Source organism: Anolis sagrei, chromosome 5 (genome assembly GCF_037176765.1).
Source record: "Anolis sagrei isolate rAnoSag1 chromosome 5, rAnoSag1.mat, whole genome shotgun sequence".
Classification (NCBI taxonomy): domain Eukaryota; kingdom Metazoa; phylum Chordata; class Lepidosauria; order Squamata; family Dactyloidae; genus Anolis; species Anolis sagrei.
In genome coordinates, this window is record NC_090025.1 from 102,731,588 (window position 1) to 102,754,356 (window position 22,769).

Consider the following 22,769-nt stretch of genomic DNA (forward strand, 5'->3'; position numbering starts at 1 on the left):
AGTCTAGATCAAGGGTCCTCAAACTTTTTAAACAGAGGGTCACAGTCCTTCAAACTGTTGGATGGCCGGATTATGATTTGAAAAAAACATGAATGAATTCCTATGCACACTGCACATATCTTATTTGTAGTGCAAAAAAAACCTACTTAAAAACATCCTATAATTAAAATGAAAAACAATTTAAACAAATTGAAACTTATTAGTATTTTAATGGAAGTGTGGACTTGCCTTTGGCTGATGAGATAGGGTTGATAAATAGATGATAAATAGATATAAATCTCATTTGTAGGCATATTGTTGAATTGTGCCATTGAATTGTGCCAAATTATGTAAGCCGCTCTGGCTCCCCTTTGGGGGTGAGAAGGGTGGGGTATAAATATAGTAAATAAATAAATAAATAAATACCTAAGGTTTTGACTATCCTTTTGCACCCATATACATAAATAGTATAAGTATTAATATATACTCAGTTTGACCAAATTCTTTTATTTGTAGATTGAAAAGGAGGAGATGCAAGCTGCAGTTATGACAGCAGTAAAAGCAGAGAGGGAGATCATGGAAAAACTTCATGCTGAAGAAAGAGAAATGTGGAAAGCAGAGCGGAACAAAGATCATGAAGAGATCACTCAAGCTATTGAAAATGCGGTCCAAGAAGAAAGACAGTGCAATGAGGTTAGTTATTTTTATGTTCTTATTTATCATGCTCATTTATTACTAATTTGAAATCTTTATTATGTTTATTATATAATTAGAAAATAATTATTCTAATGTGCACTCTTTCAATATTGCTTATGTATTTTTTAAAATAACAGCAAATCATTTATGGACCTTTGTACCTTACAATAAATTTCGTAAAACCGCTTAATGTTCAGAAGCTTCTAAAGCAGTGGTTCTCAACCTTTCTAATGCCGTGACCCCTAAATAAAGTTCCTCATGTTGTGGTGACCCCCAACCACATTTTCGTTGCTACTTCACAACAGTAATTTTGCTACTGTTATGAAATGTAATGTAAATGTCTGATATGAAGGATGTATTTTCATTGTTACAAATTGAACATAATTAAAGCATAGTGATAAATCACAAAAACAATATGTTTGGGGGAGTGTGGGCAACGGATGATGGGATCTGAAGTACCTTCAACAGATGCAGCTCTGACTTCCAGAGACCACTGGGACACCCCTTCCCCCCCCCCCCCCCCCGAAATACAGGCTTGGACCAAACTTGGCATACAGAACCCTAATGACCAACAGAAAATACTGGAGGGGGTTGGGGGGAACTGATAGTGAATTATGCGAGAGGTAGTTCACCTACATCCAGACAGCACTGTGAACCCAATTTCGATCTGGACAGAACTTGGCACAAATACTCAGTATGCTCAAATCTGAAGACTGGTGGACAGCACAAATACTCAGTATGCTCAAATCTGAAGACTGGTGGAGTCTGGGGAAAATAGACCTTGGCATTTGGGAGTTGTTGGGATGTATAGTTCCCCAGCCATCAAAGAGCATTCTGAAATTCAACCACAATTAAATTGGACCTAACTTGAGCTGTGTGGAAGGGGCCTGGGTTCTCTGAGGCCCCTTCCATACAGCTGCATAAAATACACACTGAAGTGGATTATCTGGCTGTGTGGACACAGATAATCCAGTTCAAAGCAGATAATGTGGGATTTCATTCAGCTGTGTGGAAGGGGCCTGGGTTATTTGGGTCCCCTTCCATAAAGCTGCATAAAATACACACTGAAGTGGATTATCTGGCTGTGTGGACATAGATAATCCAGTTCAAAGCAGATAATGTGGGGTTTCATTCATCTGTGTGGAAGGGGCCTGGGTTATTTGGGTCCCCTTCCATACAGCTGCATAAAATACACATTGAAGTGGATGATCTGGCTGTGTGGACATAGATAATCCAGTTCAAAGCAGATAATGTGGGATTTCATTCAGCTGTGTGGAAGAGGCCTGGGTTATTTGGGTCCCCTTCCATACAGCTGCATAAAATACACACTGAAGTGGATTATCTGGCTGTGTGGACACAGATAATCCAGTTCAAAGCAGATAATGTGGGATTTCATTCAGCTGTGTGGAAGGGGCCTGGGTTATTTGGGTCCCCTTCCATACAGCTGCATAAAATACACATTGAAGTGGATTATCTGGCTGTGTGGACATAGATAATCCAGTTCAAAGCAGATAATGTGGGATTTCATTCAGCTGTGTGGAAGAGGCCTGGGTTATTTGGGTCCCCTTCCATACAGCTGCATAAAATACACATTGAAGTGGATTATCTGGCTGTGTGGACATAGATAATCCAGTTCAAAGCAGATAATGTGGGATTTCATTCAGCTGTGTGGAAGAGGCCTGGGTTATTTGGGTCCCCTTCCATACAGCTGCATAAAATACACATTGAAGTGGATTATCTGGCTGTGTGGGCTCCCCCTTCCCCAACAACTAAGACTTTCTTACCCAGGGAGCAACCAGCTGGTCCACTCACTAACCTTGCAGCAACAACAACAGGCAGAGCCTTCGAGCCAGGGAGGGGGGAGGCGGGGCAAGGCAGCAGGACCCTTTTCCTCTTTCTCCAGTTGCCCATCGAGGAGAAGGGACACTGCTGCAGTTTCTTCGCTTCTTCCTCTTCCATGGCCAGTTGGAGGAGAAGAAACAGCAGCAGAGCCCCTTCTCCTCTTTTTCCTTCTCTTTCTCCTTGATGGCCAGCTGGAGGAGGAGGAGCAAGAAGAGGAGAAACAGCCGCAGCAGCCCCTGTGCGGCCTCCGCGGTTTCTCCTCTTCTTCCTCCTCTTCTTCATGGGGGAACTGACCTTTGTTTTGGTGAGTTGTAGTTCACCCACACCAGAGAAATTGACCTCCCCCCATGATGGTCCTGGGTCAAACTTGGGCAGCAAGAGCCAGCCCATATGGGGAGCCTTCCACTCGACCCCCACCCCTTCTAAGCTCACGGGGAGGGGAGGGCCCAAGAAGGTCTCCAAAAATAGTGTATCTTCTCCCTTGCGCGCCTTTGCCTCTAAGCTCCTCTTCTTGACTCCATGCAGCCTTGTGGGAAGAGGAGGAGGAGCCGACCTCGAGTGCCTGCATGTTTGGCTGGCACAGGGGCCGGCAGCCATTTTGGAGGGGGCGGGGCTAACCGAGGTGCCTTCTCGACCCCCCAAAAATGACCCAGCGACCCCCCTGGGGGTCACGACCCCCAGGTTGAGAACCGCTGTTCTAAAGGGTCATAATGCCATTACAGTCAGCCTGGCATCAATACTAAGAGAGATCATTAAACAGACAGTCTATAAGTATTTAGAAAGGTATGCCATACTCACAAAATTCAACATGGATTCCTCAAAAACAAATCATATGAGACAAACCTTATCTTTTTTTAAAGAAAATCAATGGCTGAAGGGAATACTGTGGATGTAGCATATCTTCTAGGCTTGGTTGATTAAAAAAATATGGTTCAAGACTCATTTCGGATGTCACTTCCGATTTATTTTTTTAAAAAAATCAAAACTTTCTAAAACTTCTGAATCACTCTGTTAATGGCAGACATGTATGCACAGTAGGAAAAAAACAGCACTGGGGAAACTTCAGGGGATTCTCCCGCCCTCATTTTTAGACCAATCCCGATGAAACTTGCTACAGTGGTAGAACATATGGACCACTGTTAGATCACCAAATTTCATAACCTTTGACTTATCCATGGATTTTTGGCAAATTTTATATGCACAAGAGTTGTAGTTTCCCAAACTAACTTAGCAAGCCAGACTGCCCAGTGCATCAGTCCTAGGGGACTCTAAAGGGAGGGATGAAGGAAGGAATGTCTCCAAGTTTTGGGATAATCAGGGCTGGAAAAGAAGAATCTGCGTCTCGCTGGGAAGTGAATAAGTATAAGTTCCAAATTACTATTGCGACAGAGTGGTAGGTGGCTCCCTGAGAGAGCGCACCGCCCCCAGAACCGGGAAGTCGTGAGTTCAATCCCTGCCAGGGAAAAATTCTCAAAGTTTTTATAAAAAACATTTTTTGAATAATAATAAAAAATCTGTTCCTGAAAGTGTTATTTTTTGTTTCATTGGGTGGTTTTGGAAGTGCATTGTATAGAAAATTCAGGTAGATAGCTCTTGTTTTTTAAATATATATATTGCTTGTAAAAAAATCTAAAGTTCCCCACATTCTGAAACTTGGTGAACTGACAGTGGAAAATGTGTGGTACAATTATAGCCAGTTCCATTGCAATAGCTGTAAAAATGAGGGAGACATGAGCCCCTGAAGTTTTCCCACTTGCTTAATTACTTAAAGAAAAAGTAATGGAAATTTCTTTACTTTGTTATAGTTACAAAAATGTTTAAGTCCATCATTTTGGAAACACTCTCAAAACTATTTGCCTCCTCCCCAGTTTAGTAATGAGTATTGAAACTTTTTTTCATTGATCACACAGCCCTAGTAACTAATATAGAAATCAAAGAGAAAAGAAAATTCGAAGCAGAAGATGAAGTCCCATTTTTTCTGCAAAAGCTGGACTAGAAACAGATTGTGATATAGACAATGAATTGCTAATATTAAAAAAAAAAACAGAATAAAGCTGAAGGAGAACTCTAAACCGGCCATTAGGCTAAAATAAATTTTGATGAAGATGCCCCTAGATGTTAAAGCTAATGTAAAAATTAAATTGCACAATTAACCCTTTTTGACCAGCCTCCTGAAGGACTCAGAATTAAAGCCAGGGACATTGTCAGGGAGGAATGCAAAAAGTAAAAATAACAGAAATAGGGACAGATACAACTTTTAGGTGACTTATGCCCAAGGACAAGAGAGCTACTATAGTAATGCAGCTTAACAGAAGACAGCAACAAGAAGAGATCTCTTCCACAATTTTTGAGAAATCAAAGCAAAATTCAAACCCCAAATAGGGATGCTCTTTGGCCATCAGAGGAACACATTAAATGATTTGTACTATGTATTTTAATATATATGTTTTATGATACTTTTGTCTGGGTCTTTTAACTTTGTTGTACCCTGCCTGGAGCATGAGAAGAGGTTATTATTATTCTGCTTGGTATTCTACCCATGAGTATGAATCCTAACATGTTTATTTTCTATGTAAGATGCTTGCATTGGCTATGTATTGATGTGTATTAGATCACAGCTTCTTAAACTGTGGGTCACAACCCCACTTGGAATCCACTAACTCAGTGTTTCTCAATCTATGGGTCCCTAGATGTTTTGGCCGAACAGCTAACATCCTAACAGCAAGTAAACTAGCTGGGATTTCTGGGAGTTGTAGGCCAAAACATGTGAGGACCCACAAGTTGAGAACCACTGAATTTGGCGGTTGTGAAAAAAGTGTGTAGTTTTCACCTAGTGGCTGTTTTAGACACTGACATGAATTTGTTAGCAAGAACATGAGGCAAATGCTTCAGCTGCCACTTGAGGCTGAAAACCAAGCATGCTAACATGACATGAAATTTTTTGAAGATTTGTGTCCTGCAGAAATATACAGCCAAGATTTAATTATTTATGTAAAAATGAACAAGCACGTCCATCTCATTAAGCAAATTTGTTTTCATTTGTAATAAATGATAAAATTATATGTGTACCAGATAATTGTTTTAAAATAAATTTCTTTAACATTTATTGTCATTAAAGGTTTGATTTGTATAGTTATTTTATATACCTATATTCCCAGAGTTGTGTAAAACTTTTTCAGGCAAAAAGGGGTCATAGGTAGAAAAACTTTAGGAAGCCCTGTACTAGATGATGGACCTTATTATTATTATTATTATTATGTTTATGTTTATGTTTATGTTTATGTTTATATCCTGCTTTTCCTCTCCATAAGGAGACTCAAAGCGGCTAACATTAAAAGCTTTATAACACAACTGAAGTTACTGTTAAGAAACCTGTTCTTTCTGCTTTCCATAGTTAAATGACAGGAAGGGGATCGCAAATCAGGTTAAATCAAGACTGATATTCAGATCAGTTATGTACTAAATAGAGAAATATTTGCAGTCTTCCTGCTTTTTAGTGTATAAAGCAAAATATGTATGCAAAATATGTCAGGGTACTCACTTTTTGTTAAATAATAGGCAACCATAAAGGCAGTACTCATTGAACAACAACAGAAATGTGAGAAGGCTATAGAGGAAGCTGTGCAACAATCCAGAAAAGAATTAATGGAATATATCAAGGAACAGAAAAGGGTGAGTTATTCCTGCAGAGCAGTTGTCCCAACAGGTTTGTGTCAATACAAAAATAAATTATTATTTCTTGGCTTCAGGTTTTTAAATGAGTGGTCAGTTCTTCTGAATAACCTGATAAGAATGGCTATTTTAGCGTCATAGAGCAAGACTGGAGAAAGTGTGCTGCTGTTGGACTACAGCTACAATGTCAAGTTTCAACAAAGATGATTAAAAGTAACTATCCAGTTCAGTGTAAACCAGTTTCCTTTGTGCCAAAACAGTTGATAAGTCACTCATTGTATAACTGTCTATTCTCCTCCAAACACTGCATTAATTTCCTATGCATTATTGCTCTTTCCATTAACCTTAATGTTTAGAAATATTACGGACTAATACAAATATTTAGAAATGTTTTTATTTCTCAGTAAAGAAGTTTTAAAAGAATATCAAATAGTCACAAAGTCAAAAACTTTGTTTTTAAATGGTTAGGGACAGTGAAAGATTTTTTATTTATGTATTTTGTGGGGGTTTTGGGCTTATTTATTTGTTTTATTTGTCGTGTCAGGACAACCAGTCAAATTATATTACATTTCTAACAGAACAAAGCAAACAAACAGACAAAATACAAAATTTGTGAGTTTGGTAGTTGATTAAATGTCCTTTGACCAGTATCTGGCCACTTGGAGTGCTTCTGGTGTTGCTGCAAGAAGGTCCTCCATTGTGCATGTGGCAGGGCTCAGGTTGCATTGCAGCAGGTGGTCAGTGGTTTGCTCCTCTCCACATTCGCATGTCGAGGATTCCACTTTGTAGCCCCATTTCTGAAGGTTGGAGTGGTCCAGCATTTCTGTGTTCTCAAATAATATGCTGTGTCCAGGTTGCTCCAGGCACTGCCAGGCAATCAAATGTTAATCAAGGTGATCAGTTGAAACATTCACACCTAGCTCCAACAGACAAGAGTGCTTTGTCCCACCCTGGTCATTCCACAGATATATAAACCCTTTTTCCTAGTTCCAACAGACCTCACGACCTCTGAGGATGCTTGCCATAGATGCAGGCAAAACATCAGAAGAAAATGCCTTTAGAACATGGCCATATATCCTGAAAAAACCTACAACAACCCAGTGTTTTTGGCCATGAAAGCCTTCGACAATACATTTAAAATGACTGTTTGTTTACTGATGGGTCTATGGACCATAATAAATATTGTTGATGTTGTATAATTAATTAATAGTATGGATGGTATGAACAATGAGAACTATAATGGAAAATATCCCTACATGCATTAAATATATTGTTTCATCATCCTTTCAAACACTTCGAATATGGATAATGAGGTATTAGTTGCCTCAACTCATACAGATGTTATGGTTGAGAAACACTAGATATTTTCTCAGAGGAAGGCAAAGGCAAACTCCCTGAACAAATTTTGCCAAGAAAACCCCATGATAGCTTCATCTCAGGGTTATCACAAATCAGAGACCACTCAAAGGCACAAAATTATAGTATTGTGCATTGTGTTCATAGGGCCATCTCATATGTGCATCTTGATTCATAGCATGTTTCCAAAAATAAGCTTAGAATGCTGATGTCAAAGGGAGCATCAGTTTATGATGCCATCCCACTGGAGTACTGCTTAGTTAGATTTATTATATTCTGTTACTAGTATATATACCCAACACTGACCAGTATGCATTTTCTTTGTGGTTCTTTCTGTCTTTTCTCCCTTTCCTTCATAAACCTTCCCCCCCCTCTCTTTTCTTTCCTTCTTACTTTGCTTTTCGTCATACACATCCCCTCTTCTTTCTTTCCATTCTCTGCCTTCCTTTCTCCCACTTTTTTTCTTTCTTCCCTCCCTCTGTTACTTCTCTCTTCCGTTTTTGTCTTTTTCCTTTTTCATTTCTCCCTTTCCATTCCTCATATAGAATCATAGAATCATAGAATCAAAGAGTTGGAAGAGACCTCATGGGCCATCCAGTCCAACCCCATGCCAAGAAGCAGGAATATTGCATTCAAATCACCCCTGACAGATGGCCATCCAGCCTCTGCTTAAAAGCTTCCAAAGAAGGAGCCTCCACCACACTCCGGGGCAGAGAGTTCCACTGCTGAACGGCTCTCACAGTCAGGAAGTTCTTCCTAATGTTCAGATGGAATCTCCTCTCTTGTAGTTTGAAGCCATTGTTCCGCGTCCTAGTCTCCAAGGAAGCAGAAAACAAGCTTGCTCCCTCCTCCCTGTGGCTTCCTCTCACATATTTATACATGGCTATCATATCTCCTCTCAGCCTTCTCTTCTTCAGGCTAAACATGCCCAGTTCCCTAAGCCGCTCCTCATAGGGCTTGTTCTCCAGACCCTTGATCATTTTAGTCGCCCTCCTCTGGACACATTCCAGCTTGTCAATATCTCTCTTGAATTGTGGTGCCCAGAATTGGACACAATATTCCAGATGTGGTCTAACCAAAGCAGAATAGAGGGGTAGCATTACTTCCTTAGATCTAGACACTATGCTCCTATTGATGCAGGCCAAAATCCCATTGGCTTTTTTTGCCGCCACATCACATTGTTGGCTCATGTTTAACTTGTTCTCCACGAGGACTCCAAGATCTTTTTCACACGTACTGCTCTCGAGCCAGGCGTCCCCCATTCTGTATCTTTGCATTTCATTTTTTCTGCCAAAGTGGAGTATCTTGCATTTGTCACTTCATTTTGTTAGTTTTGGCCCATCTCTCTAATCTGTCAAGATCGTTTTGAATTCTGCTCCTGTCCTCTGGACTATTGGCTATCCCTCCCAATTTGGTGTCGTCTGCAAACTTGATGATCATGCCTTCTAGCCCTTCATCTAAGTCATTAATAAAGATGTTGAACAGGACCGGGCCCAGGACGGAACCCTGAGGCACTCCACTTGTCACTTCTTTCCAATATACCTTTCCTACATTTCCAATATACCTTTCCTACATTTCTTCATTTCCTCTTCTTTTTCCCTTCCCCCGCTTTTGTTCCTTACATTCTTTTCTTCTTTCCTTTCTTTCTTTCTTTCTTTCTTTCTTTCTTTCTTAATTTCCCCATCTCTCTTAGTTTTCTGTTGTCCCAGACTTCATCTTGGGTCTTTTCATGGCCTAACCACCAAAATGGCACTAGCCTTTTCTTGAAAGTCACAGTCTCTCAGCCTCAGAGCAAGCTACAAGCATGTGTCTCTCTCACATACATACACACACCTTTCAAAATTTAAATTTTTATTAAATTGCTTATTTCTTTATGGGGTAATTCATTTTCTCTGCCAGGAGCTAATTTGTCTGTTTGTATACTGCCCAGATGTGGTTGCATGTAGCACTACATACATACATACCTATAGACAATAAGGTAATCCTTTCTATCTATAAACTGCCCTCTGCTACATTCATACTTTTTACTTTTTGTGGCCTTTACCCCAAAACGGGTGGATTCTATAGTTCAAACCCCACAATGATTTGAATTTGGGTAATGGAAGGGTATGTGTGCCAAGATATAAACAGTCTCTTATAGCTTCCTTGGTTCTTTGATTCCCCTAGACAAATGTTTGGACAAATGGTCTACCTCTAAACCTCATAACACAACAGTTGTATGTCCCATGTTGATATTTATGGCATGACTTCTAAGGACTCATGACAGATAGGTTCTTGGATGACAAAAAAGAAAAGCAGTTCAACATTTTTCATCAAACTTTTGATTCAAAACTATGCACATGTATAGTGAGACAACACAACTTTGCATAAGTAAACAAAAACATTTGAAACCTTCTATAGCATCCAAGATTGATGCTCATGATTTCCACTTAATGACCACAAATCTTTATATGGAAGAACTTCTTTGTCAGCAGCTTTGTTAAGTGATATATGCCTATATTTAACCCTCGGATTTATGGTTCTCATCCTTTTTCTATGATTTAATATAATTAAATAGCAACAATAAGGTGTTCTTCTTTCTTGTTCCGTAGTGTTTGATTTGGCATTTGATGAAAGGTCTGAGCTACAACCTGACACGCAAACTGCATGCAAAGGGCAAAGTCAAGGATTTAATTTCAGAAAGTCTGTTTATATTTTCTCAGAGGCAATGTTCATGATAGTTTTCCAAAACCTACATTTTACCACCAACATATGTTAACAGATCTCTTTCTCTGCTGTTAAGTGTGTAGCTCTCAAGTGTTTTTAAATAACTTGTTCCCTCAAGTACTTTCAACCCTTTCTCATTGTTCTGCTTATTCCCTAACATCCAGACACTTTAAAAGTAAAAAGTAAAAACATGCTGGATTGTTGGCATGTCCAAATTTGGAAATGGATTTTTTTTACAAAGTTTTGTAATCTATCTGCAGTCATAGAGATCTGTATCAAACATGACTGATCAAAGCACTGGAAACACTAAATGCCACAGAACACAGATTGGTCCAACTGATACATATAAACAAGGTCTTACAAGTTAATTTTTGTCACTTTACCAGTTCTTAGTATGACCTTGTGACCACCATCTCAGTGCCAAAAGTGATAGTGCAGACAAGGTCATGGAGAGTTCCCAAGCTCACTTTCATGCTCATTCAGCTAGGCCTGTTTTGTGGCTTTTATAAGATTAACAAAACATTTACACTGAGATTCTAGGAGCATTTGATACTGTTGCTTGCTCTTACTCAAACAGGAGTGTAAACCCAGAGGATTAAGTCAGGGATTTGTATGAAGTTCTGGTGTACGATGAGTTGATACACCTGGCTCACCTCAGAAAAACCAATTGGCTGTAGTATATCAGATAAAATATATTTTGAATTTTTCAGTAGGCAACTAGAAATGTAGTGCAAGTTATATAATAAAAGTATCTTCCTCTATGCCAGCAGTACTCTAAAGTGATGTTCGATGAGCCATTTCCAGTTCCTGGGCCATCTTCTCCTGGAAACTGGAGAGCGTCCAGGAAAGAAAGGAAAGGAGTTAATGGGAACCAATATGGTTCATAGTATACTGGGGGGAAATTGTTGGCCTTCCACATTAACCCAAGAAACACTACTTTACATTTTTAACTAAACTGTAAAAACCCACAATGGTCCCCACTGATAAAGTCTTGGAAAAGTGGGGTGTTTTGTGGTTTCCGTGCTATATGGCTATGTTCTAGCAACATTTTTTCCTGACATTTCATCTATAACTGTGGCTGGCATCTTCAGAGGATCTTTGAAACCTCTTTTCAATCTTTCAGCTAGAATAATGAATAACGTATAATCCTTATTAAATGCAATTATTGAGTCTTTTATGTTAAGGACAACTCTTTCAGTATTAATATAATTAGCCTCTTTCCAAATATTTAGAATCTTTTCATTCTGCAAAATAGTGTTAATTATTTGTTGCAAAGGTAATAAAAGTTCATCCTCAAAGCATTTATAATAGAACCAACAAACCACCTGGCTCAGGTGCCTGTCTTGTTTTGATTTTTTTAATGACATCACAAGCCTTCCTAATTGTTATAAAACAATTCCTAGCCCGTCCTTCATGTGAATATCCCCCAAAATATCTAACATGTTCATTAGTCAATATCGATTCTGAACCTAGTTTAGGGTTTATATACAAACATACAATTTTTGAAATCCTACTTGGATTAATTCTTCATTTAAACATTTATAAACCAAGGGTTTTTGTTGAAGTTCAGCAATGCCCTGCACAAACAACAGTGCCTCGTGGTGGTGGGAAAATTAGTAGACAGGGATTAAGGAAGTTTAGGGTGACCTGGTCCCCTTCTATGGTTATCTGTCCTGCTGTAAGTGACATAAACGGATACTCCCAGATTTATCTTTCCTTTTCTCAAGCTCCCTTTCTATCCCTGGAATGTTCCACTCTCTCTTTTTCCCTAGGATGAAGTCAGGCTAGCTAGGATTAGCAACTCTTTTATCTCAGTAAATTGAGTTCTCATAATCAAGATTACTTTGAACTTTAACTACTAGTGTTCTTACTCCTTGAATGCCATCTCGCTGTGCCAAATCAAAATCATGCATGAAAAAAGTCAAATTCAAAGGCAGGTTTACAGATCAACATTAAGAAGACAAAAATAATGACCATAGATTATGGCTGTAACTTTAAAGTATAGTCCGAAGATATTTAAATAGTTCAAGATTTTCAATATTTTTGATCACTTATAATGGAGATGCAGTCAAGAAATCAGTGGAAAACTAGAACATGAAAAAGAAACCATGAAGGAACTAAACAGGATCCTGAAGAGTGAGGGTTTATCATTTAATAGTGAAGTTGGGATTGTCTATACCAGGGGTTCTCAAACTTTTTAAATAGAGGGTCAGGTCACAGTCCCTCAAACTGTTGGAGGGCCGGATTATAATTTGGGAAAAAAATGAATGCATTCCTATGCACACTGCACATATATTATTTGTAATGCAAAAAAAAAAAAAACCACTTTAAAACAATACAGTAATTAAAATGAAGAACAATTTTAACAAATATTATATCTTTATTGAGAGTTTTCACACACACACACACACACATAATAAAATCAGAAAAAAGTGTAGGTCTGCTTTTGGCTGATAAGATATGATTGTTGTTGTTGTTTTGTGCTTTCAAGTAATTTCAGACTTGGGTTGACCCTGAGCAAGGGCCGGGTAAATGACCTTGGAGGGCCGTATCCAGCCTTGGGCCTTAGTTTGAGGACCCCTGATCTATGCCATGCTTCTTCCATTTGTGGCCCTCCAGGTGTTTTGTATTCCAGCGCTCAGTATTCCTGACCATTTAACAAGGTAACTAAGGCTTCTGGAAGTTGGATGCACAAACATCTGGAGGGGCATGGGTTGAAGAGGCCTGTCTATACAATTGTATTTTCAACTAGCTGTCCCCTGCCATGCATTGCTATGGCCCAGACTTTGTATATGTGTTTTGTGTTTGTGTATATGTGTGTGTATATATTTGTTTATATGTGTGTTTGTGTATATATGTGGTTTTGCGCATGCGTTGTAATGTGTTTCTTGTTTTTTTTGGCTTTTTAAGTCCCTTCTGTTGTGTTTTTCGGTGTTTTTATGAGTGTTAGTCACTTGTTGGCCTGATAGGGGTATTGTGTCCAAATTTGGTGTCCATTCATCCAGTGATTTTTGAGTTATGTTAATCCCACAAAAGAACATTACATTTTTATTTATATAGATTTCTGTGTATGTTTGTAAAATCTGGACAGTGAAGAAAACTGATAGGAAGAAAATCAACTCATTTGTAATGTAGCGCTGGAAAGGAGTTCTGTGAATATTGTTTCCTGGCCAGCTCCTCAAATCTCTTAGCAGCCAGGCTAAACAATGGAAGTATGTTCTGCTGGCAGTCAGGGTGCAGCAGGGTGTTATTTTCTCCCAGCATACTGCAGTAGAACCAGAAGTTGTGACAAGTCCTGCTTCTAATGGTCGCACCATAGTTCTTCAGCATCCTCCTCATCTAAGCTGTAGTGCTGTGCCAGATCAAACCACAGAACTTTCAGGAGACAGGCCAAAATCTTGTTCCTTAAAATATTGCATTTCCTGGAGCTCAGTATTTCACTGGCTGTTTGACTTGCTGCACCACACTCAACCATGACTAGTTACCTACTGCCCTTTCCTGCTCATGTTTAGCGGATTTGTGGATCAAAGAACCTATTAAGTATAGGACAAAACTTGCTCTTACAAGCTTTCCTTTATTCCCGTGTTATTGACAATTCTGCTACCTCTTTTCTCTGCTTTCACTCTCTTTTTTGAACTGAGGTTTTTCCAACACAAACTTTGATCCTGCACTTTAGTCATATATTTTGATCAAACTATCTGGCAGGAAAACCCCTAAATGTACAAAGTTCCTGCCTTTCCCCTCTTTCACTTAGAAGTACTGCCCTTATGTGGTGGTGGAAGAGAGGATATGAGATTCCTCTGCAGTTTATGGCACCTTGTGAGGATTGCAAAGTTCTTAAAGCTTCCCATGTTCTCGATTTCTATTAATCATGTTTAAGGTTAAAGGTAAAGGAAAAGATTTCTTCTGACATTGAGTCTAGTCATGTCTGACTCTGGGGGGTGGTGCTCCATTTCTAAGCCAATGATCCTGCGTTTTCCGTAGACACCTCCAAGGTCATGTGGTCAGCATGACTGCAAGGAGCACCGTTACCTTCCCAACAAGGCTGTACCTATTGATTTATTCACATTTGCATGTTTAGCAGAAGCTGGGCTTAACAGCAGGAGCTCACCCTGCTTCCTGGATTTGAAACACCAACTTTTTGGTCAGCAAGTTCAACAGCTCGGTGCTTTAAATTGCTACACCACCAGTTCTCTTTCACCCAGTTTTTAGAATTCAAAAGCAGAAACCTTAGGCTGTTTAATCTCTCAAGTAGCCAATCCTCAGTCTGTACTTCCAGTAGGAATTTGCAGTAGTGTCATGGTTCAGGGCTTCTTCTCCCGTCTCCCATTTTATGAGTGGAAGTTTAATAAAAGAATGGTTCAAGTTATTTCCATTCCTTACCCAAACACATACGGGATCCTGTTTCCAGGCCCTTGGTTTTGGCGCTGAAAACTAGGATCCTGACGTCAGGCCCTGATAAGAACTCTGCAGCTGGCGGCCTTGGAAGGAGACGGTTGGCTGTTGGCGGGAATATTGTGCGGGGTTTTGGCTTGGCGGGAACAGTTGTTTCAATTGTGGGTGCGTGTATATAAGGAGTGACCAGCCACTGCTGGTCAATCTCGGCTTTCTGTATGTTCATGTGTCCAGTAGTAAAGTTCTTTGCTGATAACGGATGGAGGTCCTGTGTCTTCTTTGGGAACAGCTACTGTGAGCTGACAGTATAGCTGTTAAGAGATTATAGTACAAACTAAGGAAAAATATTCTCAGCTTTAGCAGATATATTCCCTTAAAAATGAGGAGAAAGTCAATCAATTTAAGAAGGTTTTTAAGAAACATAATGAATCTTAAATTCGAATTCTGTACTTGCTTGAGTTATACACCTGAAGAGAAGATATTAATAGGTGTTACTTTTAAGTCTTGATCCTCCTATTTTTAAGTCTTGATCCTCCTATTAAGATCCAACCAGTCCATACTTCAAGAAATAAAGCCTGACTGCTCATTGGAGGGAAGGATATTGGAGACAAAGTTGAAGTACTTTGGCCACATCATGAGGAGACAGGAAAGCTTAGAGAAGACAATGATGCTGGGGAAAATGGAAGGAAAAAGGAAGAGTGGCCGACCAAGGGCAAGATGGATGGATGGCATCCTTGAAGTGACTGGCTTGACTCTGAAGGAGCTGGGGGTGGTAAAGGCCGACAGGGAGCTCTAGCATGGGCTGGTCCATGAGGTCACAAATAGTCGGAAACGATTGAACGAATGAACAACAACCTCCTATTTTGCATTTACTTTTTAAATATGTTCAGTGTATGGTTGAACTGGGATTCTGATCTCTAAGAGATAGAAGGAATTTAACAAAACCTGTTCTTCAATATTATTTATTTAAATAATATCCTAAAAGTACAGGAACTTAGGGCTTGTCTACACAGACTAAAACAAAATCATACCTTATAGCGGCTCTCACCCTGATGAACCACATCCATGACAATCCAGATATTTAGGCATGTAGTCATCCCTCCAGGCAACCTTGCTTCTCTGTGAAGTTTGGGAGAAGAGTTAGTGGTGGGTACAATTGTCTGTTAGGAGATGAACCACTCTCGGAAGTGGCTTTCTCAAATAAAGTTTACATTTCTTTAAAGAAGGTTCTTGTGTATGGATATTTCACTGAACAGAAAAATTTTATTCCATGTATTATGGAAAAAAGTGAAGAGTTCATGCAAAGAATTTGAAATGCGAGAGGGGGAAATGAGGCCGGTTATGGTGACCTCACTATGATTATATGATTTGTTAACAAGGTCACTGCTGGAGCCAATGTGAACCAGGAAAATGGATGCCAAACAAAAAAAATTTCATCAGTGTAGATGAAGTCCAAAACAGATGATCACAAATTATACACATCTAAATCTAATCAGTAATTATAGATTAAAAAAATAACATCTCAAATAAGTTATTCAGAAATCAAGCACAGATAAAAACAGTTTAAAGGTATTTAAAATATAACAAACCTTAGCGTGTTGTATAGTTTCATTGTTACCATTTTTAAATCGCTTAACATTTTAAAATTTTTGGTTCTGAATTGTTCCAGTGTTGTTGATACTCTTCAGTCTATAAATATTTTAATTCTTCGTTGTGGCTTTTGGTACATTTTAACTACTTTGTACTTATTGTCATGTGTATGACTGCCTTGAGTCTAGTTTGAGGGAAAAGGTAGTGTACCAATAAAGCTAAGAACAAAATGAGAAAAAGTGTGAAAACCATTTCCAAGCCCAAATAAGGAAATGTTTTCTTGCTAGTAGATAGAGGACACTTGCATTTAAGTCAAAGTGAGTTTAATTGTATTTTAACTTCTATACTGAGACTTGTTATATTGATTTTTTAAAGATTTGTATACTGTGAGTAATTTAAGATATTAAAAACTACATAAATAAATCCCATCATACTAGCTGGTTGCTATGACTGGATTTAGGTACAGCAATATCTGGAGGCCACTGGTTTCTGACAGATTTCCATGTTAGAAGAATTCACCGAGAAGCAGGAATGATGGGACATTTTTTCAGCGTTTTGTAAAAGTAGATTCTTGATTATATAAATCTTATTCTTCTTGAGAAATTGGACTTTACTGCATCATAGATTTGGGGGAAACCCACTGATAACCCATGTTATTACCTAATGCAGGAGTGGAAAAATACTGGACATGCTTTGGACATCCAGATGTTTCAGATTATAAATCTCCAGATCTATCATTTGGATGGCCAAAACTTCTAGTAAACCAACCTGCAGAAAGCCACAGCTTGCCTCATAATAACCAAAGTTATATTTGCATGGACAAAATCATTCACAGTTTTTATTTTAATCTTTCATATTTGAAATTAGAGATACATCAGTCATGTGCAGTGAACAATGTAGAATGTACCATATATACTTGAATATAAGCTGACCCAAATATAAACTGAGGCACCTAATTTTATCACAAAAAAACCTGGGAAAACTTACTGATTCGAGTATAAGCCTAGGGTGGGAAATGCAGCAGCTACTGGTAAATTTCAAAATAAAAATTAGATACCAATAAAATTACATTAATTGAGGCATCAGTAGGTTAAATGTTTTTGAATATGTATTTCTAAGGCAAACAGTAAACTAGCTCTGTAAATGGAAAAGTAGGGTCCAAAAAAACAATATGGAATCAACAATAACTTCTTCTTCTTCTTCTTCTTCTTCTTCTTCTTCTTCTTATTATTATTATTATTATTATTATTATTATTATTTCATTTGTATCCCGCCCTATCTCCCCATGGGGACTCAGGCAGGCTTCCATCATAGTAACAGGCAAACATTCAATACCTATATAAACAATACAGAGTTAGATATAGATCTATAATTATAAATACTAATTTCATATATGCATTTCCCCTGAAATTTTGCAAATTCTCTCTCTCTCTCTATAACAACAACAACAACAACAACAAAATAATAATAAACCAAAAAGGGACTCGAGGCGGTTAACAAGGCACTGCAAGTGCACTTCCCTTCTGCAATATTTGCAAGCCCTATATATATATGTTCATATCTATCTAGACATCTGTGTGTGTGTTTGTGTGTGTGTGCACGCACACACACACGTGCATTTCCTCTGTAATATTTGCAAACCCTATATATCTATATTCATATGTATCTATCCAGATATCTCTATATAGAGATAATTATATAGTATTTGCGAAAACTTGCAAATATGTGAGGGGAAAATTCGTATATAAAATTATTTTTATATATACACATATACAATGTTTCCTCACTTATTGTGGGAGTTCCGTTCCAGTAGGGACACCATACTATTTTTATACATTATTTTATACATTATTTTCTTACCTGCACTTCCTTACCCACCTCCCGGCCCTGCCTGCCTCCCTGGCCTCCGCAGACCCTTGTAGAGCTTCCAGAGCTACGCAGGCAGTGGCAGGTCAAGGAGGCAGGCCTTCCCCGCCACACATCAGGCCGCCACACTTCCAGAGTCTGTGGAGGTCAGGGAGACAGGCCTTCCCTGTCATGCCTCAGGCAGCCACACTGCCAGGGTCCCTGGCTTCCAATGGATGTAAATATTTTATATTTTATGTTAATATTTTCAAAAACCTGTGAAACAGCGAGTTTGCTAAAAGAGAACCACAAAGTAGCAAGGGAACACTGTACCTCTATATATTTATCGATATCTATGTACTACATAGAATATGCAGACAATTGCAAACATGTGAGGGAAAAATTCATATATAAAATAATGTATATATGAGTACATGGAAATCTCTACATATCTATATGTATATAAGCTTTGCAAAGACCTGCAAATATATGTATGAGGGGGAAATTCATATATAAAATTAATGTCCATAGATAGATACAGATATACAGGTATGGGATTGCAAATGCTTCCAGGGGAAAATACCTATATATCTGTAGGAGAGATTAACAAATATTTCAGAGGAAAATGCTTTTATAAGATTAAATTATTTGTCTGACTTTCAAGGGCTTCTCCCCCCCCCCCCCTCCTTTCCCTTTTAAAATATTCCAGCCTGGAAGGAGGAGCAGAAGCAGAAAAGAAAACACACTGTTTAGGGAGGGGAAGATGAGAGAGAAATATATCATATATTGCAAGCAATGGCCTCCAGGCTCCGCTGCACAGCTTGACTCCATTATAAGCCAAGGGAGGTTTTTAAAGCCCATAAAAAGGTCAGCTTATCTTCTAGTATATATGGTACCACATTTCTAAATGTTCAGACATAGGTATAGTAGAATGTTGATCTCTTACGCAATTGCATATCCTTCTATAAACAGATCACTTTCCTAAATGTATTTTTCTCTGTCCCAACAGCTTGATCAAGTTATACGTCGGCGTAGCCTATCCAGTTTGGAATTGTTCCTTTCTTGTGCACAGAAACAGGTGAACTCCTTACTAAATGAAGAATATACTGCAACAGTTACGGAACCAGAGAAAACATCACTTTAAGGTGACAGAACTGTCCAAACGAAATGCTGGAGATAATCTCTTTGAGATGGTTGGAATTGCATTAATGATTCAGATTGAGCTCAGTGATCTCATTTGTTGACTTTCAGTTTTGCAATGTTGTCAACTCTTAAGATGAATGGCCTTATGAAATGTAGTCAAATGAAGTATTTGAAGATAATGAATTTATAATGATGCCCTGCTTCCATATAATTTCAATAATAATTGCAGTAATTGCTAAGTCCTAGTTTAATATAAAATTCATTAAACAAAAGTTCTTTGATGTCCTCATTTTTAACACTAAACATATTTATCAGAGTGCTGTATGGCTGTAGGAAACTGTGCCATATCAGTTTGGCTTCAAACAAAAGGTGAAAGAAAATAATTTCTAATGGAAATGCAATCAAAAACATAGATTCTGATCTTAAATGTTTGTTCTTCAGGAATAGTAACTGGGATCTAACCTTTTTAAAAAGCTATAATCACAAAGCGAAACTATAATAAATGATAAACTTGTATCATTTTGGAAAAATTCTTAATTTTCAAAAGCAATTTATTGTTAGTTTTAAGACTCCATTAATTGAAAAAAGACAAAGCCACCAAAACCTGCTTAGGAGCATGGATCTAGTAATGCAGGTCTTTGGATCACAGACATTTTAATTCAAAAACATTAACCGCACATTCAGAAATGCTACCTGAAAGTGAATCCTGTTATATTCAGAGGCTTATTTTCTCAATAGGTTTAGGATTAAAACCTTACTTTATGCAAGGAGACTCTGAAGATTGATTGGACACTGGGGACTATGCATTCAACGTCTTGAGTAGAGTCTGAAGGTTCCTTTTTAAAGAATCAAAATAAAAAATAAAGTGTCTTTTAAGATTTTCATAACTTTTTTCACATGTATAAATGGTATGGCTTCTTGAGAAATCATCATGGAGTTATTGTCAATGCAATTATACGTTGATCAGATATTCACGTATCTGTCTTGAACTCTGTCCTGCATTTAGCAATAAATATTATCTTCAACAATAAAATGTTACTAATTTACACATTGGAATAGTCCTTTGTTGCCTGATTATTACATATGCTTCTAATTTTGTGCTCAATCTAATGATTTAGGAAAGTGGAGGGGAGTGCCCATAGTTTCTTCATTAAATCACACATATACATTAATAGAAAAACCAAAAGTAGGTAAGTCGAGTCGTGTCCAACACTAGGGGTTGGTGCTCATCTCCATTTCTAAGCCAAAGAGCGGGCGTTGTCTGTAGACACCTCCAAGGTCATGTGGTTGGTGTGACTGCATGGAGCACCGTTACCTTCCCGCTGGAGCGGTACCTATTGATCTACCCACATTTTCATGTTTTCGAACTGCTAGGTTTACAGAACTGGGCTGACAGCGGAAGCTCACACCGATCCCCTGATTTGAAACTGTGACCTTTCAGTCAACAAATTTAGCAGCTCAGCGGTTTAACCCACTGCACCACCAGGGGCTCCGTCTACAATTTAAAATATACAAATGTATTTTGGAGTATTTTCACTGCTGGCATCCTCTCTGGCCAGTGAGAATAAATACCTCTGGTTTTGCCTTTGAACTCATCTGTGTCTGATTTGGCTTTTTGAATTAGTTAGTCTTCTGAACCTGCTACTTTGTGGTAAGTGAAATTACTCGACAAAAAGGTAAAGCCAACAATCTACCAGGAATTCAGTTAATTAAACACCAATTTCTGAGGCCAAGAAGCCATCAGGTAAGGAACTCAAGCAGGGAAATTCAGGCAGGCAGAAGACTATGGCAGGCATTCAAGGATTGGACAAATGAGATTTAGAGACTGTGTTGAGAAGAATCTACATGAGGCATGATAGAAAGAATCTAGAACCCAAAAACAAAACTCCACTTCTTCAGTATAAACTAAACCGATGTTTTAAAAATGCTTATCATTTGTGGGGGAAGATTTGTGACCAAGATCAAGCCTTAAACCTGGGAAATATCACCACAAGAGGGGTGGGGAAAAACACATTCTGGTAACAGAAAAACACCTATTAAGACCAAAATCAAAGAGGCAAACCAAGCAAAAGAATCTCCGAGAGAACTGGAAGAAGTATCTTATAGCTGTATCAAAATAGCAGTCCCGTTTTACTCTTTTACTCCATGTTTTTCTGGCAGTATGACCCATCCCACAAACCAAGGATAATTTAAGAGTCCCAGTTGCTTATACTGTACTGAAATCAGTGCTTATGATGGTAGCAGTAACACCCACACCCATTTCCTCCACAACAATGAAAGCCATATCAAATGTGCAAAGGAAAAGGAGTGGGGAGAGAACAGTAGACATTCCCTCTTAGGCCTTTTTTTCTCTTTGCCTTTTCTTTTGCACCAGACAGTGAACAGGTCATAATCAACATTACTATAAGGGTATTTCAGTTTAATTGAAATAAAAACCTATCTTGCTGACAAAAAAGTGCGGACTATTACTAGCGCTTCAGTTTTATAATCATGAGAGGCCAGTTTTTTATGCACCTCACAATGAAGACACAGGGCAAATTAGGCTCTTGTGGGTTTTTTCGGGATATATGGCCATGTTCTCGAGGCATTTTCTCCTGATGTTTCGCCTGCATCTATGGCAAGCGTCCTCAGAGGTAGTGAGGTCTGCTGGAATTAGGAAAATGGGTTTATATATCTGTGGAATGACTGGGGTGGGGCAAAGAGCTCTTCTCTGCTGGAGCTAGGTATGAATGTTTCAATTGACCACCTTCATTATTTTGCCCCACCCCAGTCATTCCACAGATATATAAACCCATTTTCCTAATTCCAACAGACCTCACTACCTCTGAGGATGCTTGCCATAGATGCAGGCGAAACGTCAGGAGAAAATGCCTTGAGAACATGGCCATATAGCCCGAAAAAGCCACAAGAACCTAGTGATTCCAGCCATGAAAGCCTTCGACAATACACAGAGCAAATTGATTCATGCTGTATGTTTATGTTATACTAAATCGCCCTAAGGCTGCAATTCAAAATACACTTGGTAGGAAGTGACATGCTTTGAATTCACTGAGTCAGGCTTCTAAGTGGATATGCATAAGGTTGCACTGCTTATTTTGAAAAGACCAAAATGTTTGAGTTCTGCAAGCAAACAATGGATTGGAACAAAATTAATTTTATTTTAAATGTTTTGCCACACTTAAATCTGAAGTTCCAGCAGTGTTGAAAGGGGTTCTTTCAAATATGGTCTGCTTGCTGAATCTCATCCAGCAATACTCAAAGCAAGAAAGTTTCTGATTTCTGTTTAGGAGTGAAACTTTTGGACCCATTAGGAGAAACATAAGGGATTAGCCAAATGTATAGAAGATGGTGGTCTTTGCACATGTAATCTTTTCCCAAGATTGTGACAATATTTTGATAGACAAGAAGCCAGATATTTGACTTCCACTAAGTCCCTAACCTGGCGCTGGTTACACTTGAAAGCTTCAAGATACATCACTTGCTTTGACGGGATGAAAGTGGGAAGACGACTGGGTGTATAAGACGACCTCCAGTTAAAATATAGT

General features: G+C 38.6%; 1 protein-coding gene across 2 annotated transcripts in view; it reads left to right on the forward strand.

The window, feature by feature from the left end:
• Positions 1-20,280, forward strand: part of CCDC91 (coiled-coil domain containing 91) — a 64,959-nt gene extending 44,679 nt beyond the window's left edge. For both annotated transcript variants that reach the window (XM_060778092.2, XM_060778093.2), the window contains exons 11-13: positions 496-672; positions 6,076-6,189; positions 19,091-20,280. In XM_060778092.2, coding sequence (XP_060634075.2) covers positions 496-672; positions 6,076-6,189; positions 19,091-19,225 — 426 coding nt within the window. In that variant the 3' untranslated portion in view covers positions 19,226-20,280. The remainder of the gene's footprint in view (positions 1-495; positions 673-6,075; positions 6,190-19,090) is intronic.
• The last annotated feature ends 2,489 nt before the right edge of the window (positions 20,281-22,769 follow it).